Source organism: Epinephelus lanceolatus, chromosome 15 (genome assembly GCF_041903045.1).
Source record: "Epinephelus lanceolatus isolate andai-2023 chromosome 15, ASM4190304v1, whole genome shotgun sequence".
Lineage (NCBI taxonomy): Eukaryota > Metazoa > Chordata > Actinopteri > Perciformes > Serranidae > Epinephelus > Epinephelus lanceolatus.
Window position 1 is genome coordinate 44,140,001 of NC_135748.1, and position 15,529 is coordinate 44,155,529.

General features: G+C 46.7%; 1 protein-coding gene across 11 annotated transcripts in view; it reads right to left on the reverse strand.

Annotated features, from left to right (window-relative positions):
* The window catches only part of larp1b (La ribonucleoprotein 1B), a 67,262-nt gene that overhangs the window by 2,300 nt on the left and 49,433 nt on the right, over positions 1–15,529 (reverse strand). For all 11 annotated transcript variants that reach the window (XM_078175394.1, XM_033643080.2, XM_078175392.1 and 8 more), the window contains 3 exons: positions 11,958–12,064; positions 11,467–11,627; positions 740–884 (listed from right to left, as the gene is read on the reverse strand). In XM_078175394.1, coding sequence (XP_078031520.1) covers positions 740–884; positions 11,467–11,627; positions 11,958–12,064 — 413 coding nt within the window. The remainder of the gene's footprint in view (positions 1–739; positions 885–11,466; positions 11,628–11,957; positions 12,065–15,529) is intronic.

Genomic DNA, 15,529 nt, shown 5'->3' on the forward strand with positions numbered 1-15,529 from the left:
GAAGCCAAGGTTACATTAAACCAGAGTGACTATCCTCTACTGACCAATCAGACTGCAGGGTTTCTAGCTCCGCCCCAACAGAGGAGGCCCCAAACACAGGTCATTAGAATCAAAAACTCCAGGCGGTGGGCGGAGTCTCTGTACGAGTCGATCTTTAAAATGTGTCAGATCTTATTCTGTTACAGAGCCGCGTGTGGCACAGTGATTCGCTTGGCGTCCTCTTTGCCCCGCCCCCTCTCTGTTTATCAGACCACAGATGAGAATCAGCCCCACCCTGCAGCCTCTCCACTTCACGTCCTGCTGCTGGGAGGATATTCACCAGGCAAAGAGCGGGCAGAAGCTCTGGACACAGACCCATCTGATACAGCAGGGAGTCCACGCTGAGCTGACTGAATCTGAGTAGTTATCCCAGCAGCTGAAGGTCCGCCTCCTCGGACTGTCCGCCATTTTCTGCTGTCTCACCTCAGTTTCTCTTGAAGCGAATGTGACATCACGTCAGTCACAGATGACCACAATAAAAGCAGGGACCTATCTCCACCTCAGGATTTGGATTATATCGACTCAAGACTTAAAGAACTCTGAACACTGATGAATCTCCTCTTACAAACCTCTGACCTTTGACCCTCTGATGTCAATGTAACACGTGTCTCAGCTGGTCAGTGTAAACATGTCCCACCTGAGGCTCAGAGACATGTCTGAGACAGAGCTCAGTATTTCATCATCATCCTGTCGTCCTCACCTGTAGTTCTCTTTGGCGTCTTCCAGCGCGCGCTGTTTAAACTCTTCGTACATCTTCCTGTTGAAGTTGTCTCTCAGGAAAAACGACCAGAACCTGAACAGAGTGTTCATCTCCTGAGACTGGCCGATCCCCAACCGTTTCCTCTCTGAAACACACGGCGATTAAAACAAGTATCCCGTCAGTCATCAGAGAGTGCAGAGACACCATGGACCATCAGCACCTGTTCCTTATAAATATGAGTGAATCAAACATGGAGTCAGTCACCAGAGAGCACAGAGACAGCGTCATGTCTTCAGTTATCAGGTAGATGAGAAACAGTCCATCTGACACCTGTTCCTTATAAATCCGATCTAAAGACATGATGCTGAACTGTGGCTGCTGAACTCTGAACTCTGGCTGCTAAACTCTGGCTATTAAACTGTGGCTGCTAAACTCTGGCTATTAAACTGTGGCTGCTAAACTCTGGCTATTAAACTGTGGCTGCTAAACTCTGGCTATTAAACTGTGGCTGCTGAACTCTGGCTATTAAACTCTAAACTGTGGCTGCTAAACTCTGGCTACCAAACTCTAAACTCTGGCTGCTAAACTCTGGCTACCAAACTCTAAACTCTGGCTGCTAAACTGTGGCTACCAAACTCTAAACTCTGGCTGCTAAACTGTGGCTACCAAACTCTAAACTCTGGCTGCTAAACTCTGGCTACTAAACGCTGGCTGCTAAACTCTGGCTACTAAACTCTGGCTACTAAACTCTGGCTACTAAACGCTGGCTGCTAAACTCTGGCTACTAAACTCTGGCTACTAAACTCTGGCTACTAAACTCTGGCTACTGAACTCTGGCTGCTAAACTCTGGCTACTAAACTGTGGCTGCTAAACTCTGGCTACTAAACTCTGGCTGCTGAACTCTGGCTACTGAACTCTGGCTGCTAAACTCTGGCTACTAAACTGTGGCTGCTGAACTCTGGCTACCAAACTCTAAACTCTGGCTGCTAAACTCTGGCTACTGAACTCTGGCTGCTAAACTCTGGCTACTAAACTGTGGCTACTAAACTCTGGCTACTAAACTCTGGCTACTAAACGCTGGCTGCTAAACTCTGGCTACTAAACTCTGGCTACTAAACTCTGGCTACTAAACTGTGGCTGCTGAACTCTGGCTACCAAACTCTAAACTCTGGCTGCTGAACTCTGGCTACCAAACTCTAAACTGTGGCTACTAAACTGTGGCTACTAAACTCTGGCTACTAAACGCTGGCTGCTAAACTCTGGCTACTAAACTCTGGCTACTAAACTCTGGCTACTAAACTGTGGCTGCTGAACTCTGGCTACCAAACTCTAAACTCTGGCTACTAAACTCTGGCTACTAAACGCTGGCTGCTAAACTCTGGCTACTGAACTCTGGCTGCTAAACTCTGGCTACTAAACTGTGGCTGCTGAACTCTGGCTACCAAACTCTAAACTCTGGCTGCTAAACTCTGGCTACTGAACTCTGGCTGCTAAACTCTGGCTACTAAACTCTGGCTACTGAACTCTGGCTGCTAAATTCTGGCTACTGAACTCTGGCTACTGAACTCTGGCTGCTAAACTTTGGCTACTGAACTCTGGCTGCTGAACTCTGGCTGCTGAACTCTGGCTACTGAACTCTGGCTGCTAAACTCTGAACTGTGGCTGCTAAACTCTGCTAAACTCTGGCTGCTAAACTCTGCTAAACTCTGGCTGCTGAACGGTGGCTGCTAAACTCTGAACTGTGGCTGCTAAACTCTGCTAAACTCTGGCTGCTAAACTCTGCTAAACTCTGGCTGCTGAACTGTGGCTGCTGAACTCTGAACTCTGGCTGCTAAACTCTGGCTGCTGAACTGTGGCTGCTGAACTGTGGCTGCTGAACTGTGGCTGCTGAACTGTGGCTGCTAAACTCTGGCTGCTGAACTGTGGCTGCTGAACTGTGGCTGCTAAACTCTGGCTGCTGAACTCTGGCTGCTGAACTCTGGCTGCTGAACTGTGGCTGCTAAACTGTGGCTGCTGAACTGTGGCTGCTAAACTCTGGCTGCTGAACTCTGGCTGCTAAACTGTGGCTGCTGAACTGTGGCTGCTGAACTGTGGCTGCTAAACTGTGGCTGCTGAACTCTGGCTGCTAAACTCTGGCTGCTGAACTGTGGCTGCTAAACTCTGGCTACTAAACTCTGGATGCTGAACTCTGGCTACTGAACTCTGGCTGCTGAACTCTGGCTACTAAACTCTGGCTACTGAACTCTAGCTGCTAAACTCTGGCTCCTGAACTCTGGCTGCTGAACTCTGGCTGCTGAACTCTGGCTACTGAACTCTGGCTACTGAACTGTGGCTGCTGAACTGTGGCTGCTGAACTGTGGCTGCTAAACTCTGGCTGCTGAACTGTGGCTGCTGAACTGTGGCTGCTGAACTGTGGCTGCTAAACTGTGGCTGCTAAACTCTGGCTGCTGAACTCTGGCTGCTAAACTCTGGCTGCTAAACTGTGGCTGCTGAACTGTGGCTGCTAAACTGTGGCTGCTAAACTGTGGCTGCTGAACTCTGGCTGCTGAACTGTGGCTGCTAAACTCTGGCTGCTAAACTCTGGCTGCTAAACTCTGGCTACTAAACTGTGGCTGCTGAACTCTGGCTACTGAACTCTAAACTCTGGCTGCTAAACTCTGGCTACTGAACTCTGGCTGCTGAACTCTGGCTACTGAACTCTGGCTGCTGAACTCTGGCTGCTGAACTCTGGCTACTAAACTCTGGCTGCTAAACTCTGGCTGCTAAACTCTGGCTACTGAACTCTGGCTGCTGAACTCTGGCTGCTGAACTCTGGCTGCTAAACTCTGGCTACTGAACTCTGGCTGCTGAACTCTGGCTGCTGAACTCTGGCTGCTAAACTCTGGCTACTGAACTCTGGCTGCTGAACTCTGGCTACTGAACTCTGGCTGCTGAACTCTGGCTACTGAACTCTGGCTACTGAACTCTGGCTGCTGAACTCTGGCTGCTAAACTCTGGCTACTGAACTCTGGCTGCTGAACTCTGGCTACTGAACTCTGGCTGCTGAACTCTGGCTACTAAACTCTGGCTACTGAACTCTGGCTGCTAAACTCTGGCTACTGAACTCTGGCTGCTAAACTCTGGCTACTAAACTGGCTACTGAACTCTGGCTGCTAAACTCTGGCTGCTGAACGGTGGCTGCTAAACTCTGAACTGTGGCTGCTAAACTCTGCTAAACTCTGCTAAACTCTGGCTGCTGAACGGTGGCTGCTAAACTCTGAACTGTGGCTGCTAAACTCTGCTAAACTCTGGCTGCTAAACTCTGCTAAACTCTGGCTGCTAAACTGTGGCTGCTGAACTCTGAACTGTGGCTGCTAAACTCTGGCTGCTGAACTGTGGCTGCTGAACTGTGGCTGCTAAACTCTGGCTGCTAAACTGTGGCTGCTGAACTGTGGCTGCTAAACTCTGGCTGCTGAACTGTGGCTACTGACCTCTGGCTGCTGAACTCTGGCTGCTAAACTCTGGCTGCTAAACTGTGGCTGCTGAACTGTGGCTACTAAACTCTGGCTGCTGAACTGTGGCTGCTGAACTGTGGCTGCTAAACTCTGGCTGCTGAACTGTGGCTGCTAAACTGTGGCTGCTAAACTGTGGCTGCTGAACTGTGGCTGCTAAACTCTGGCTGCTAAACTGTGGCTGCTGAACTGTGGCTGCTGAACTCTGGCTGCTAAACTCTGGCTACTGAACTCTGGCTGCTAAACTGTGGCTGCTGAACTGTGGCTGCTAAACTCTGGCTACTGAACTCTGGCTGCTAAACTGTGGCTGCTGAACTGTGGCTGCTGAACTGTGGCTGCTAAACTCTGGCTACTGAACTCTGGCTGCTAAACTGTGGCTGCTGAACTGTGGCTGCTAAACTCTGGCTATTAAACTCTGGCTGCTAAACTCTGGCTATTAAACTGTGGCTGCTGAACTCTGGCTATTAAACTCTAAACTGTGGCTGCTAAACTCTGGCTACCAAACTCTAAACTCTGGCTGCTAAACTGTGGCTACCAAACTCTAAACTCTGGCTGCTAAACTCTGGCTACTAAACGCTGGCTGCTAAACTCTGGCTACTAAACTCTGGCTACTAAACTCTGGCTACTAAACGCTGGCTGCTAAACTCTGGCTACTAAACTCTGGCTACTAAACTCTGGCTACTGAACTCTGGCTGCTAAACTCTGGCTACTAAACTGTGGCTGCTAAACTCTGGCTACTGAACTCTGGCTGCTAAACTCTGGCTACTAAACTGTGGCTGCTGAACTCTGGCTACCAAACTCTAAACTCTGGCTGCTAAACTCTGGCTACTGAACTCTGGCTGCTAAACTCTGGCTACTAAACTGTGGCTACTAAACTCTGGCTACTAAACTCTGGCTACTAAACGCTGGCTGCTAAACTCTGGCTACTAAACTCTGGCTACTAAACTCTGGCTACTGAACTCTGGCTGCTAAACTCTGGCTACTAAACTGTGGCTGCTAAACTCTGGCTACTAAACTCTGGCTGCTGAACTCTGGCTACTGAACTCTGGCTGCTAAACTCTGGCTACTGAACTCTGGCTGCTGAACTCTGGCTACTGAACTCTGGCTGCTAAACTCTGGCTACTAAACTGTGGCTGCTGAACTCTGGCTACCAAACTCTAAACTCTGGCTGCTAAACTCTGGCTACTAAACTCTGGCTACTGAACTCTGGCTGCTAAATTCTGGCTACTGAACTCTGGCTACTGAACTCTGGCTGCTAAACTTTGGCTACTGAACTCTGGCTGCTGAACTCTGGCTGCTGAACTCTGGCTGCTAAACTCTGAACTGTGGCTGCTAAACTCTGCTAAACTCTGGCTGCTAAACTCTGCTAAACTCTGGCTGCTGAACGGTGGCTGCTAAACTCTGAACTGTGGCTGCTAAACTCTGCTAAACTCTGGCTGCTAAACTCTGCTAAACTCTGGCTGCTGAACTGTGGCTGCTGAACTCTGAACTCTGGCTGCTAAACTCTGGCTGCTGAACTGTGGCTGCTGAACTGTGGCTGCTGAACTGTGGCTGCTAAACTCTGGCTGCTGAACTGTGGCTGCTGAACTGTGGCTGCTAAACTCTGGCTGCTGAACTGTGGCTGCTGAACTGTGGCTGCTGAACTGTGGCTGCTGAACTGTGGCTGCTGAACTGTGGCTGCTGAACTCTGGCTGCTGAACTCTGGCTGCTAAACTGTGGCTGCTGAACTGTGGCTGCTGAACTGTGGCTGCTAAACTGTGGCTGCTGAACTCTGGCTGCTAAACTCTGGCTGCTGAACTGTGGCTGCTAAACTCTGGCTGCTAAACTCTGGCTACTAAACTCTGGATGCTGAACTCTGGCTACTGAACTCTAAACTCTGGCTGCTAAACTCTGGCTACTGAACTCTGGCTGCTGAACTCTGGCTACTGAACTCTGGCTGCTGAACTCTGGCTACTAAACTCTGGCTACTGAACTCTAGCTGCTAAACTCTGGCTCCTGAACTCTGGCTGCTGAACTCTGGCTGCTGAACTCTGGCTGCTAAACTCTGGCTACTAAACTCTGGCTACTGAACTCTAGCTGCTAAACTCTGGCTCCTGAACTCTGGCTACTGAACTCTGGCTGCTAAACTGTGGCTGCTGAACTGTGGCTGCTGAACTCTGGCTGCTAAACTCTGGCTGCTGAACTGTGGCTGCTGAACTGTGGCTGCTGAACTGTGGCTGCTGAACTGTGGCTGCTAAACTGTGGCTGCTAAACTGTGGCTGCTAAACTCTGGCTACTGAACTCTGGCTGCTGAACTCTGGCTACTGAACTCTGGCTACTGAACTCTGGCTGCTGAACTCTGGCTACTAAACTCTGGCTACTGAACTCTGGCTGCTAAACTCTGGCTACTGAACTCTGGCTACTGAACTCTGGCTGCTAAACTCTGGCTGCTGAACTCTGGCTGCTAAACTCTGGCTACTGAACTCTGGCTGCTGAACTCTGGCTGCTGAACTCTGGCTGCTAAACTCTGGCTACTGAACTCTGGCTGCTGAACTCTGGCTACTGAACTCTGGCTGCTGAACTCTGGCTACTGAACTCTGGCTACTGAACTCTGGCTGCTGAACTCTGGCTGCTGAACTCTGGCTGCTAAACTCTGGCTACTGAACTCTGGCTGCTGAACTCTGGCTACTGAACTCTGGCTGCTGAACTCTGGCTACTAAACTCTGGCTACTGAACTCTGGCTGCTAAACTCTGGCTACTGAACTCTGGCTGCTAAACTCTGGCTACTAAACTGGCTACTGAACTCTGGCTGCTAAACTCTGGCTGCTGAACGGTGGCTGCTAAACTCTGAACTGTGGCTGCTAAACTCTGCTAAACTCTGGCTGCTAAACTCTGGCTGCTAAACTGTGGCTGCTGAACTCTGAACTGTGGCTGCTAAACTCTGGCTGCTGAACTGTGGCTGCTGAACTGTGGCTGCTAAACTCTGGCTGCTAAACTGTGGCTGCTGAACTGTGGCTGCTAAACTCTGGCTGCTGAACTGTGGCTACTGAACTCTGGCTGCTGAACTGTGGCTGCTAAACTGTGGCTGCTAAACTGTGGCTGCTGAACTGTGGCTACTAAACTCTGGCTGCTGAACTGTGGCTGCTGAACTGTGGCTGCTAAACTCTGGCTGCTAAACTGTGGCTGCTGAACTGTGGCTGCTGAACTCTGGCTGCTAAACTCTGGCTACTGAACTCTGGCTGCTAAACTGTGGCTGCTGAACTGTGGCTGCTAAACTCTGGCTACTGAACTCTGGCTGCTAAACTGTGGCTGCTGAACTGTGGCTGCTGAACTGTGGCTGCTAAACTCTGGCTACTGAACTCTGGCTGCTAAACTGTGGCTGCTGAACTGTGGCTGCTAAACTCTGGCTATTAAACTCTGGCTGCTAAACTCTGGCTATTAAACTGTGGCTGCTGAACTCTGGCTATTAAACTCTAAACTGTGGCTGCTAAACTCTGGCTACCAAACTCTAAACTCTGGCTGCTAAACTGTGGCTACCAAACTCTAAACTCTGGCTGCTAAACTCTGGCTACTAAACGCTGGCTGCTAAACTCTGGCTACTAAACTCTGGCTACTAAACTCTGGCTACTAAACGCTGGCTGCTAAACTCTGGCTACTAAACTCTGGCTACTAAACTCTGGCTACTGAACTCTGGCTGCTAAACTCTGGCTACTAAACTGTGGCTGCTAAACTCTGGCTACTAAACTCTGGCTGCTGAACTCTGGCTACTGAACTCTGGCTGCTAAACTCTGGCTACTAAACTGTGGCTGCTGAACTCTGGCTACCAAACTCTAAACTCTGGCTGCTAAACTCTGGCTACTGAACTCTGGCTGCTAAACTCTGGCTACTAAACTGTGGCTACTAAACTCTGGCTACTAAACTCTGGCTACTAAACGCTGGCTGCTAAACTCTGGCTACTAAACTCTGGCTACTAAACTCTGGCTACTAAACTCTGGCTACTGAACTCTGGCTGCTAAACTCTGGCTACTAAACTGTGGCTGCTAAACTCTGGCTACTAAACTCTGGCTGCTGAACTCTGGCTACTGAACTCTGGCTGCTAAACTCTGGCTACTAAACTGTGGCTGCTGAACTCTGGCTACCAAACTCTAAACTCTGGCTGCTAAACTCTGGCTACTGAACTCTGGCTGCTAAACTCTGGCTACTAAACTCTGGCTACTGAACTCTGGCTGCTAAATTCTGGCTACTGAACTCTGGCTACTGAACTCTGGCTGCTAAACTTTGGCTACTGAACTCTGGCTGCTGAACTCTGGCTGCTGAACTCTGGCTGCTAAACTCTGAACTGTGGCTGCTAAACTCTGCTAAACTCTGGCTGCTAAACTCTGCTAAACTCTGGCTGCTGAACGGTGGCTGCTAAACTCTGAACTGTGGCTGCTAAACTCTGCTAAACTCTGGCTGCTAAACTCTGCTAAACTCTGGCTGCTGAACTGTGGCTGCTGAACTCTGAACTCTGGCTGCTAAACTCTGGCTGCTGAACTGTGGCTGCTGAACTGTGGCTGCTGAACTGTGGCTGCTAAACTCTGGCTGCTGAACTGTGGCTGCTGAACTGTGGCTGCTAAACTCTGGCTGCTGAACTCTGGCTGCTGAACTCTGGCTGCTGAACTCTGGCTGCTAAACTCTGGCTGCTGAACTCTGGCTGCTAAACTGTGGCTGCTGAACTGTGGCTGCTGAACTGTGGCTGCTAAACTGTGGCTGCTGAACTCTGGCTGCTGAACTCTGGCTACTGAACTGTGGCTGCTAAACTCTGGCTGCTGAACTGTGGCTGCTAAACTCTGGCTGCTAAACTCTGGCTACTAAACTCTGGATGCTGAACTCTGGCTACTGAACTCTAAACTCTGGCTGCTAAACTCTGGCTACTGAACTCTGGCTGCTGAACTCTGGCTACTGAACTCTGGCTGCTGAACTCTGGCTACTAAACTCTGGCTACTGAACTCTAGCTGCTAAACTCTGGCTCCTGAACTCTGGCTGCTGAACTCTGGCTGCTGAACTCTGGCTACTGAACTCTGGCTGCTAAACTGTGGCTGCTGAACTGTGGCTGCTGAACTCTGGCTGCTAAACTCTGGCTGCTGAACTGTGGCTGCTGAACTGTGGCTGCTGAACTGTGGCTGCTAAACTGTGGCTGCTGAACTCTGGCTGCTGAACTCTGGCTGCTAAACTCTGGCTGCTAAACTGTGGCTGCTGAACTGTGGCTGCTAAACTGTGGCTGCTAAACTGTGGCTGCTGAACTCTGGCTGCTGAACTGTGGCTGCTAAACTCTGGCTGCTAAACTCTGGCTGCTAAACTCTGGCTACTAAACTGTGGCTGCTGAACTCTGGCTACTGAACTCTAAACTCTGGCTGCTAAACTCTGGCTACTGAACTCTGGCTGCTGAACTCTGGCTACTGAACTCTGGCTACTGAACTCTGGCTGCTGAACTCTGGCTACTAAACTCTGGCTACTGAACTCTGGCTGCTAAACTCTGGCTACTGAACTCTGGCTGCTGAACTCTGGCTGCTGAACTCTGGCTGCTAAACTCTGGCTACTGAACTCTGGCTGCTGAACTCTGGCTACTGAACTCTGGCTACTGAACTCTGGCTGCTGAACTCTGGCTACTGAACTCTGGCTACTGAACTCTGGCTGCTGAACTCTGGCTACTAAACTCTGGCTACTGAACTCTGGCTGCTAAACTCTGGCTACTGAACTCTGGCTGCTGAACTCTGGCTGCTGAACTCTGGCTGCTAAACTCTGGCTACTGAACTCTGGCTGCTGAACTCTGGCTACTGAACTCTGGCTACTGAACTCTGGCTGCTGAACTCTGGCTGCTGAACTCTGGCTGCTAAACTCTGGCTACTGAACTCTGGCTGCTGAACTCTGGCTACTGAACTCTGGCTGCTGAACTCTGGCTACTAAACTCTGGCTACTGAACTCTGGCTGCTAAACTCTGGCTACTGAACTCTGGCTGCTAAACTCTGGCTACTAAACTGGCTACTGAACTCTGGCTGCTAAACTCTGGCTGCTGAACGGTGGCTGCTAAACTCTGAACTGTGGCTGCTAAACTCTGCTAAACTCTGGCTGCTAAACTCTGCTAAACTCTGGCTGCTAAACTGTGGCTGCTGAACTCTGAACTGTGGCTGCTAAACTCTGGATGCTGAACTGTGGCTGCTGAACTGTGGCTGCTAAACTCTGGCTGCTGAACTGTGGCTGCTGAACTGTGGCTGCTAAACTCTGGCTGCTGAACTGTGGCTACTGAACTCTGGCTGCTGAACTGTGGCTGCTAAACTGTGGCTGCTAAACTGTGGCTGCTGAACTGTGGCTGCTGAACTGTGGCTGCTAAACTCTGGCTGCTGAACTGTGGCTGCTGAACTGTGGCTGCTAAACTCTGGCTGCTAAACTGTGGCTGCTGAACTGTGGCTGCTGAACTGTGGCTGCTAAACTCTGGCTACTGAACTCTGGCTGCTAAACTGTGGCTGCTGAACTGTGGCTGCTAAACTCTGGCTACTGAACTCTGGCTGCTAAACTGTGGCTGCTGAACTGTGGCTGCTGAACTGTGGCTGCTAAACTCTGGCTACTGAACTCTGGCTGCTAAACTGTGGCTGCTGAACTGTGGCTGCTGAACTGTGGCTGCTAAACTCTGGCTGCTGAACTGTGGCTACTGAACTCTGGCTGCTGAACTGTGGCTGCTGAACTGTGGCTGCTGAACTGTGGCTGCTAAACTGTGGCTGCTAAACTGTGGCTGCTGAACTGTGGCTGCTGAACTCTGGCTGCTGAACTCTGGCTGCTGAACTGTGGCTGCTGAACTGTGGCTGCTAAACTCTGGCTGCTGAACTGTGGCTGCTGAACTGTGGCTGCTAAACTCTGGCTGCTGAACTGTGGCTGCTGAACTGTGGCTGCTAAACTCTGGCTGCTAAACTGTGGCTGCTGAACTGTGGCTGCTGAACTGTGGCTGCTAAACTCTGGCTACTGAACTCTGGCTGCTAAACTGTGGCTGCTGAACTGTGGCTGCTAAACTCTGGCTGCTGAACTGTGGCTACTGAACTCTGGCTGCTGAACTGTGGCTGCTGAACTGTGGCTGCTGAACTGTGGCTGCTAAACTGTGGCTGCTAAACTGTGGCTGCTGAACTGTGGCTGCTGAACTCTGGCTGCTGAACTGTGGCTGCTGAACTCTGGCTGCTGAACTCTGGCTGCTAAACTCTGGCCGCAGTAATTTGTTGCTGTTGTACCGTTCAGGCACCGTCGGAGGTACTTGTGGTATCCTTGCTGAGTGAAGCCGTTGTCTCTCAGCAGCTCGTGGGATGGATGCCAGAATTTGGGCAGAGACTGGGGGGTGCAGCCGTAACTTCCTGTCAGCGGGCCTCCTTCTGATGGAGAGGCGTTGGAGCTGCTGTAGGAGGACGGAGAAGACGACAAGACGTCAGCAAGGAAAATAATCAGTGGTGAAAATAACAATCTGCTGTAGTTTTATTACATTTCTAATATTTCCTCAGGAACAGAAACAATGTGGCTCCACTGTTAGATGTTAACTGTTACATGTTATCGTAATAAACACTGAGTGTGAAGAAGTGAAGTGTTTTGTGTGAACTGAATCAGGTGAATAAAGTTTAATAGAACAGAGCTGATGATGATGATGATGATGATGAAGAACCGAGAGGCTGACACACAGTGACAGAGGAAGGTCCTCTGCTGGACCATAAATGTGTTTCTACAGTCGGACCTGATGGACGCTGAGCGCGGCCGATGTTCTCGGGAGTCCATCACCCAGCCAATGTGAGCTTCCTGAGGAGGGTTGGAACTGTGGCGGGTCTTCTTCTTCCTCAGCGTCTGAAACAAGAAGTCACAACAACACATTGATGTGTTACAAACAGCTGATGGCGGTGAGGTGACGGGACGAGCTCTAAGTGGGTCCCCTGTCAGCTGCAGGACGTCCCTGATGACTGAGACACTGAGACTCTGCTCTGCTGATGGTCTCTTGGACTTATGTCCAACTGACATATTAACTTTAAGACACTTTAGTCTCCTTACATGTCTCAAATAAGAAAAACTCAGTTTCAAGATGTAGTTTGACCCTTTGTAACCATGGCAACAGATGACAGGCGACAGTGGGCGTGTCCAGTCTGTGACGGAGACGAAGTGGGACACGTCTGTCACAGCAGAGAGAGTCCGTCAGGACCGAACGATTGTGAACAAAATGATAATCACCAATAATTTCACTGATATTCAGATCAGAATCATTGATCAGGATCATGATCAGGATTATTTATATCAGGATCATTGATCAGGATTATTTATATCAGGATCATTTATCGGGATCATTTATCAGGATCATTTATTGGGATCATTTATCAGGAACATTTATTGGGATCATTTATCAGGAACATTGATCAGGATCATTGATTAGGATTATTTATATCAGGATCATTGATCAGGATTATTTATATCAGGATCATTGATCAGGATTATTTATATCAGGATCATTTATCGGGATCATTTATCAGGATCATTTATTGGGATCATTTATCAGGAACATTGATCAGGATCATTGATTAGGATTATTTATATCAGGATCATTTATCGGGATCATTTATCAGGAACATTGATCAGGATTATATCAGGATCATATATCAGGATCATTTATCAGGAACATTGATCAGGATTACATCAGGATCATTTATCAGGATCATTGATCAGGATCATTTATCAGGAACATTGATCAGGATTACATCAGGATCATTTATCAGGCTCATGATCAGAATTATTTATATCAGGATCATTGATCAGGAACACTGATCAGGATTATTTATATCAGGATCATTTATCAGGATTATTTATATCAGAATCATTTATCGGGATCATTTATCAGGAACATTGATCAGGATTATTTATATCAGGATCATTTATCAGGATCATTTATCAGGAACATTGATCAGGATTATATCAGGATCATTTATCAGGAACATTGATCAGGATTACATCAGGATCATTTATCAGGAACATTGATCAGGATTACATCAGGATCATTTATCAGGCTCATGATCAGAATTATTTATATCAGGATCATTGATCAAGATCATTGATCAGGAACACTGATCAGGATTATTTATATCAGGATCATTTATCAGGATTATTTATATCAGGATCATTTATCGGGATCATTTATCAGGATCATTTATCGGGATCATTTATCAGGAACATTGATCAGGATTACATCAGGATCATTTATCAGGATCATTGATCAGGATTATTTATATCAGGATCATTTATCGGGATCATTTATTAGGAACATTGATCAGGATTATATCAGGATCATTTATCAGGAACATTGAGCAGGATTACATCAGGATCATTTATCAGGATCATTGATCAGAATCATTTATCAGGAACATTGATCAGGATTACATCAGGATCATTTATCAGGATCATGATCAGGATTATTTATATCAGGATCATTGATCAGGAACACTGATCGGGATTATTTATATCAGGATCATTTATCAGGATTATTTATATCAGGATCATTTATCAGGATCACTTATCAGGATCATTTATCGGGATCATTTATCAGGAACATTGATCAGGATTACATCAGGATCATTTATCAGGATCATTAATTGGGATCATTTATCAGGAACATTGATCAGGATTATATCAGGATCATTTATCAGGAACATTGATCAGGATTACATCAGGATCATTTATCAGGATCATTTATCGGGATCATTCATCAGGATCATTTATCGGGATGATTCATCAGGATCATTTATCAGGATCATTTATATCAGGATCATTTATCGGGATGATTTATCAGGATCATTTACCAGGATCATTCATCAGGATTATATCAGGATCATTGATCAGAATCATTTATTGGGATCATTCATCTGGATAATTTATCAGGAACATGGATCAGGATTATATCAGGATCATTTATCAGGATGATTCATCAGGATCATTTATCAGAATTATATCAGGATCATTGATCAGGATTATTTATATCAGGATCATTTATCAGGAACATTGATCAGGATTATATCGGGATAATTTATCAGGATCACTTATCAGGATCATTCATCAGGAACATTGATTGGGATCATTCATCAGGTTCATTTAACAGGATCATTTATATCAGGATCATTTATCAGGATCATTCACCTGGATGATTTATCGGGATCATTGATCAGGATAATTTATATCAGGATCATTTATCGGGATCATTCATCAGGATCATTTATCAGGATTATTTATATCAGGATCATTTATCAGGGTAATTTATATCAGGATCATTTATCAGGATTATTTATCAGGAACATTGATCAGGATTATATCGGGATAATTTATCAGGATCATTGATCAGGATTATTTATATCAGGATCATTCATCAGGATCATTTATCAGGATGATTCATCAGGATCATTTATCAGGATCATTGATCAGGATTATTTATATCAGGATCATTTATCAGGAACATTGATCAGGATTATTTATATCGGGATCATTCATCAGGATCATTCACCAGGATCATTTATCAGGATCATTTATCAGGATTATTTATCCGGATTATTCATCAGGATCATTCATCAGGATCATGTATCGGGATCATTCATCAGGATTATTTATATCAGGATCATTTATCAGGATCATTTATCGGGATCATTCATCAGGATCATTTATCAGGATCATTCATCAGGATCATTCATCAGGGTCATTTATCGGGATCATTTATCAGGATAATTTTTATCAGCATAATTTATATCAGGATCATTTATCAGGATCATTTATCGGGATCATTCATCAGGATCATTTATTGGGATCATTCATCAGGGTCATTTATCGGGATCATTTATCAGGATCATTTATCAGGATCATTTATATCAGGATCATTTATCAGGAACATTCATCAGGATCATTTATCAGGATCATTTATCAGGATCATTCATCAGGATCATTTATCAGGATTATTTATCAGGATCATTTATCAGGATCATTCATCAGGATCATTCATCAGGATCATTTATCAGGAACATTCATCAGGATCATTTATCAGGATTATTTATCAGGAACATTGATCAGGATTATATCAGGATAATTTATCGGGATCATTCATCAGGATTATTTATTGGGATCATTTATCAGGATTATATATTGGGATTATTTATTGTGATTATATATTGGGATCATCTATTGGGATTATTTATCAGGATTATATATTGAGATTATTTATCAGGATCATTTATCAGTATTACATATTGAGATTATTTATTGGGATCATTTATCAGGGTCATCTATTGG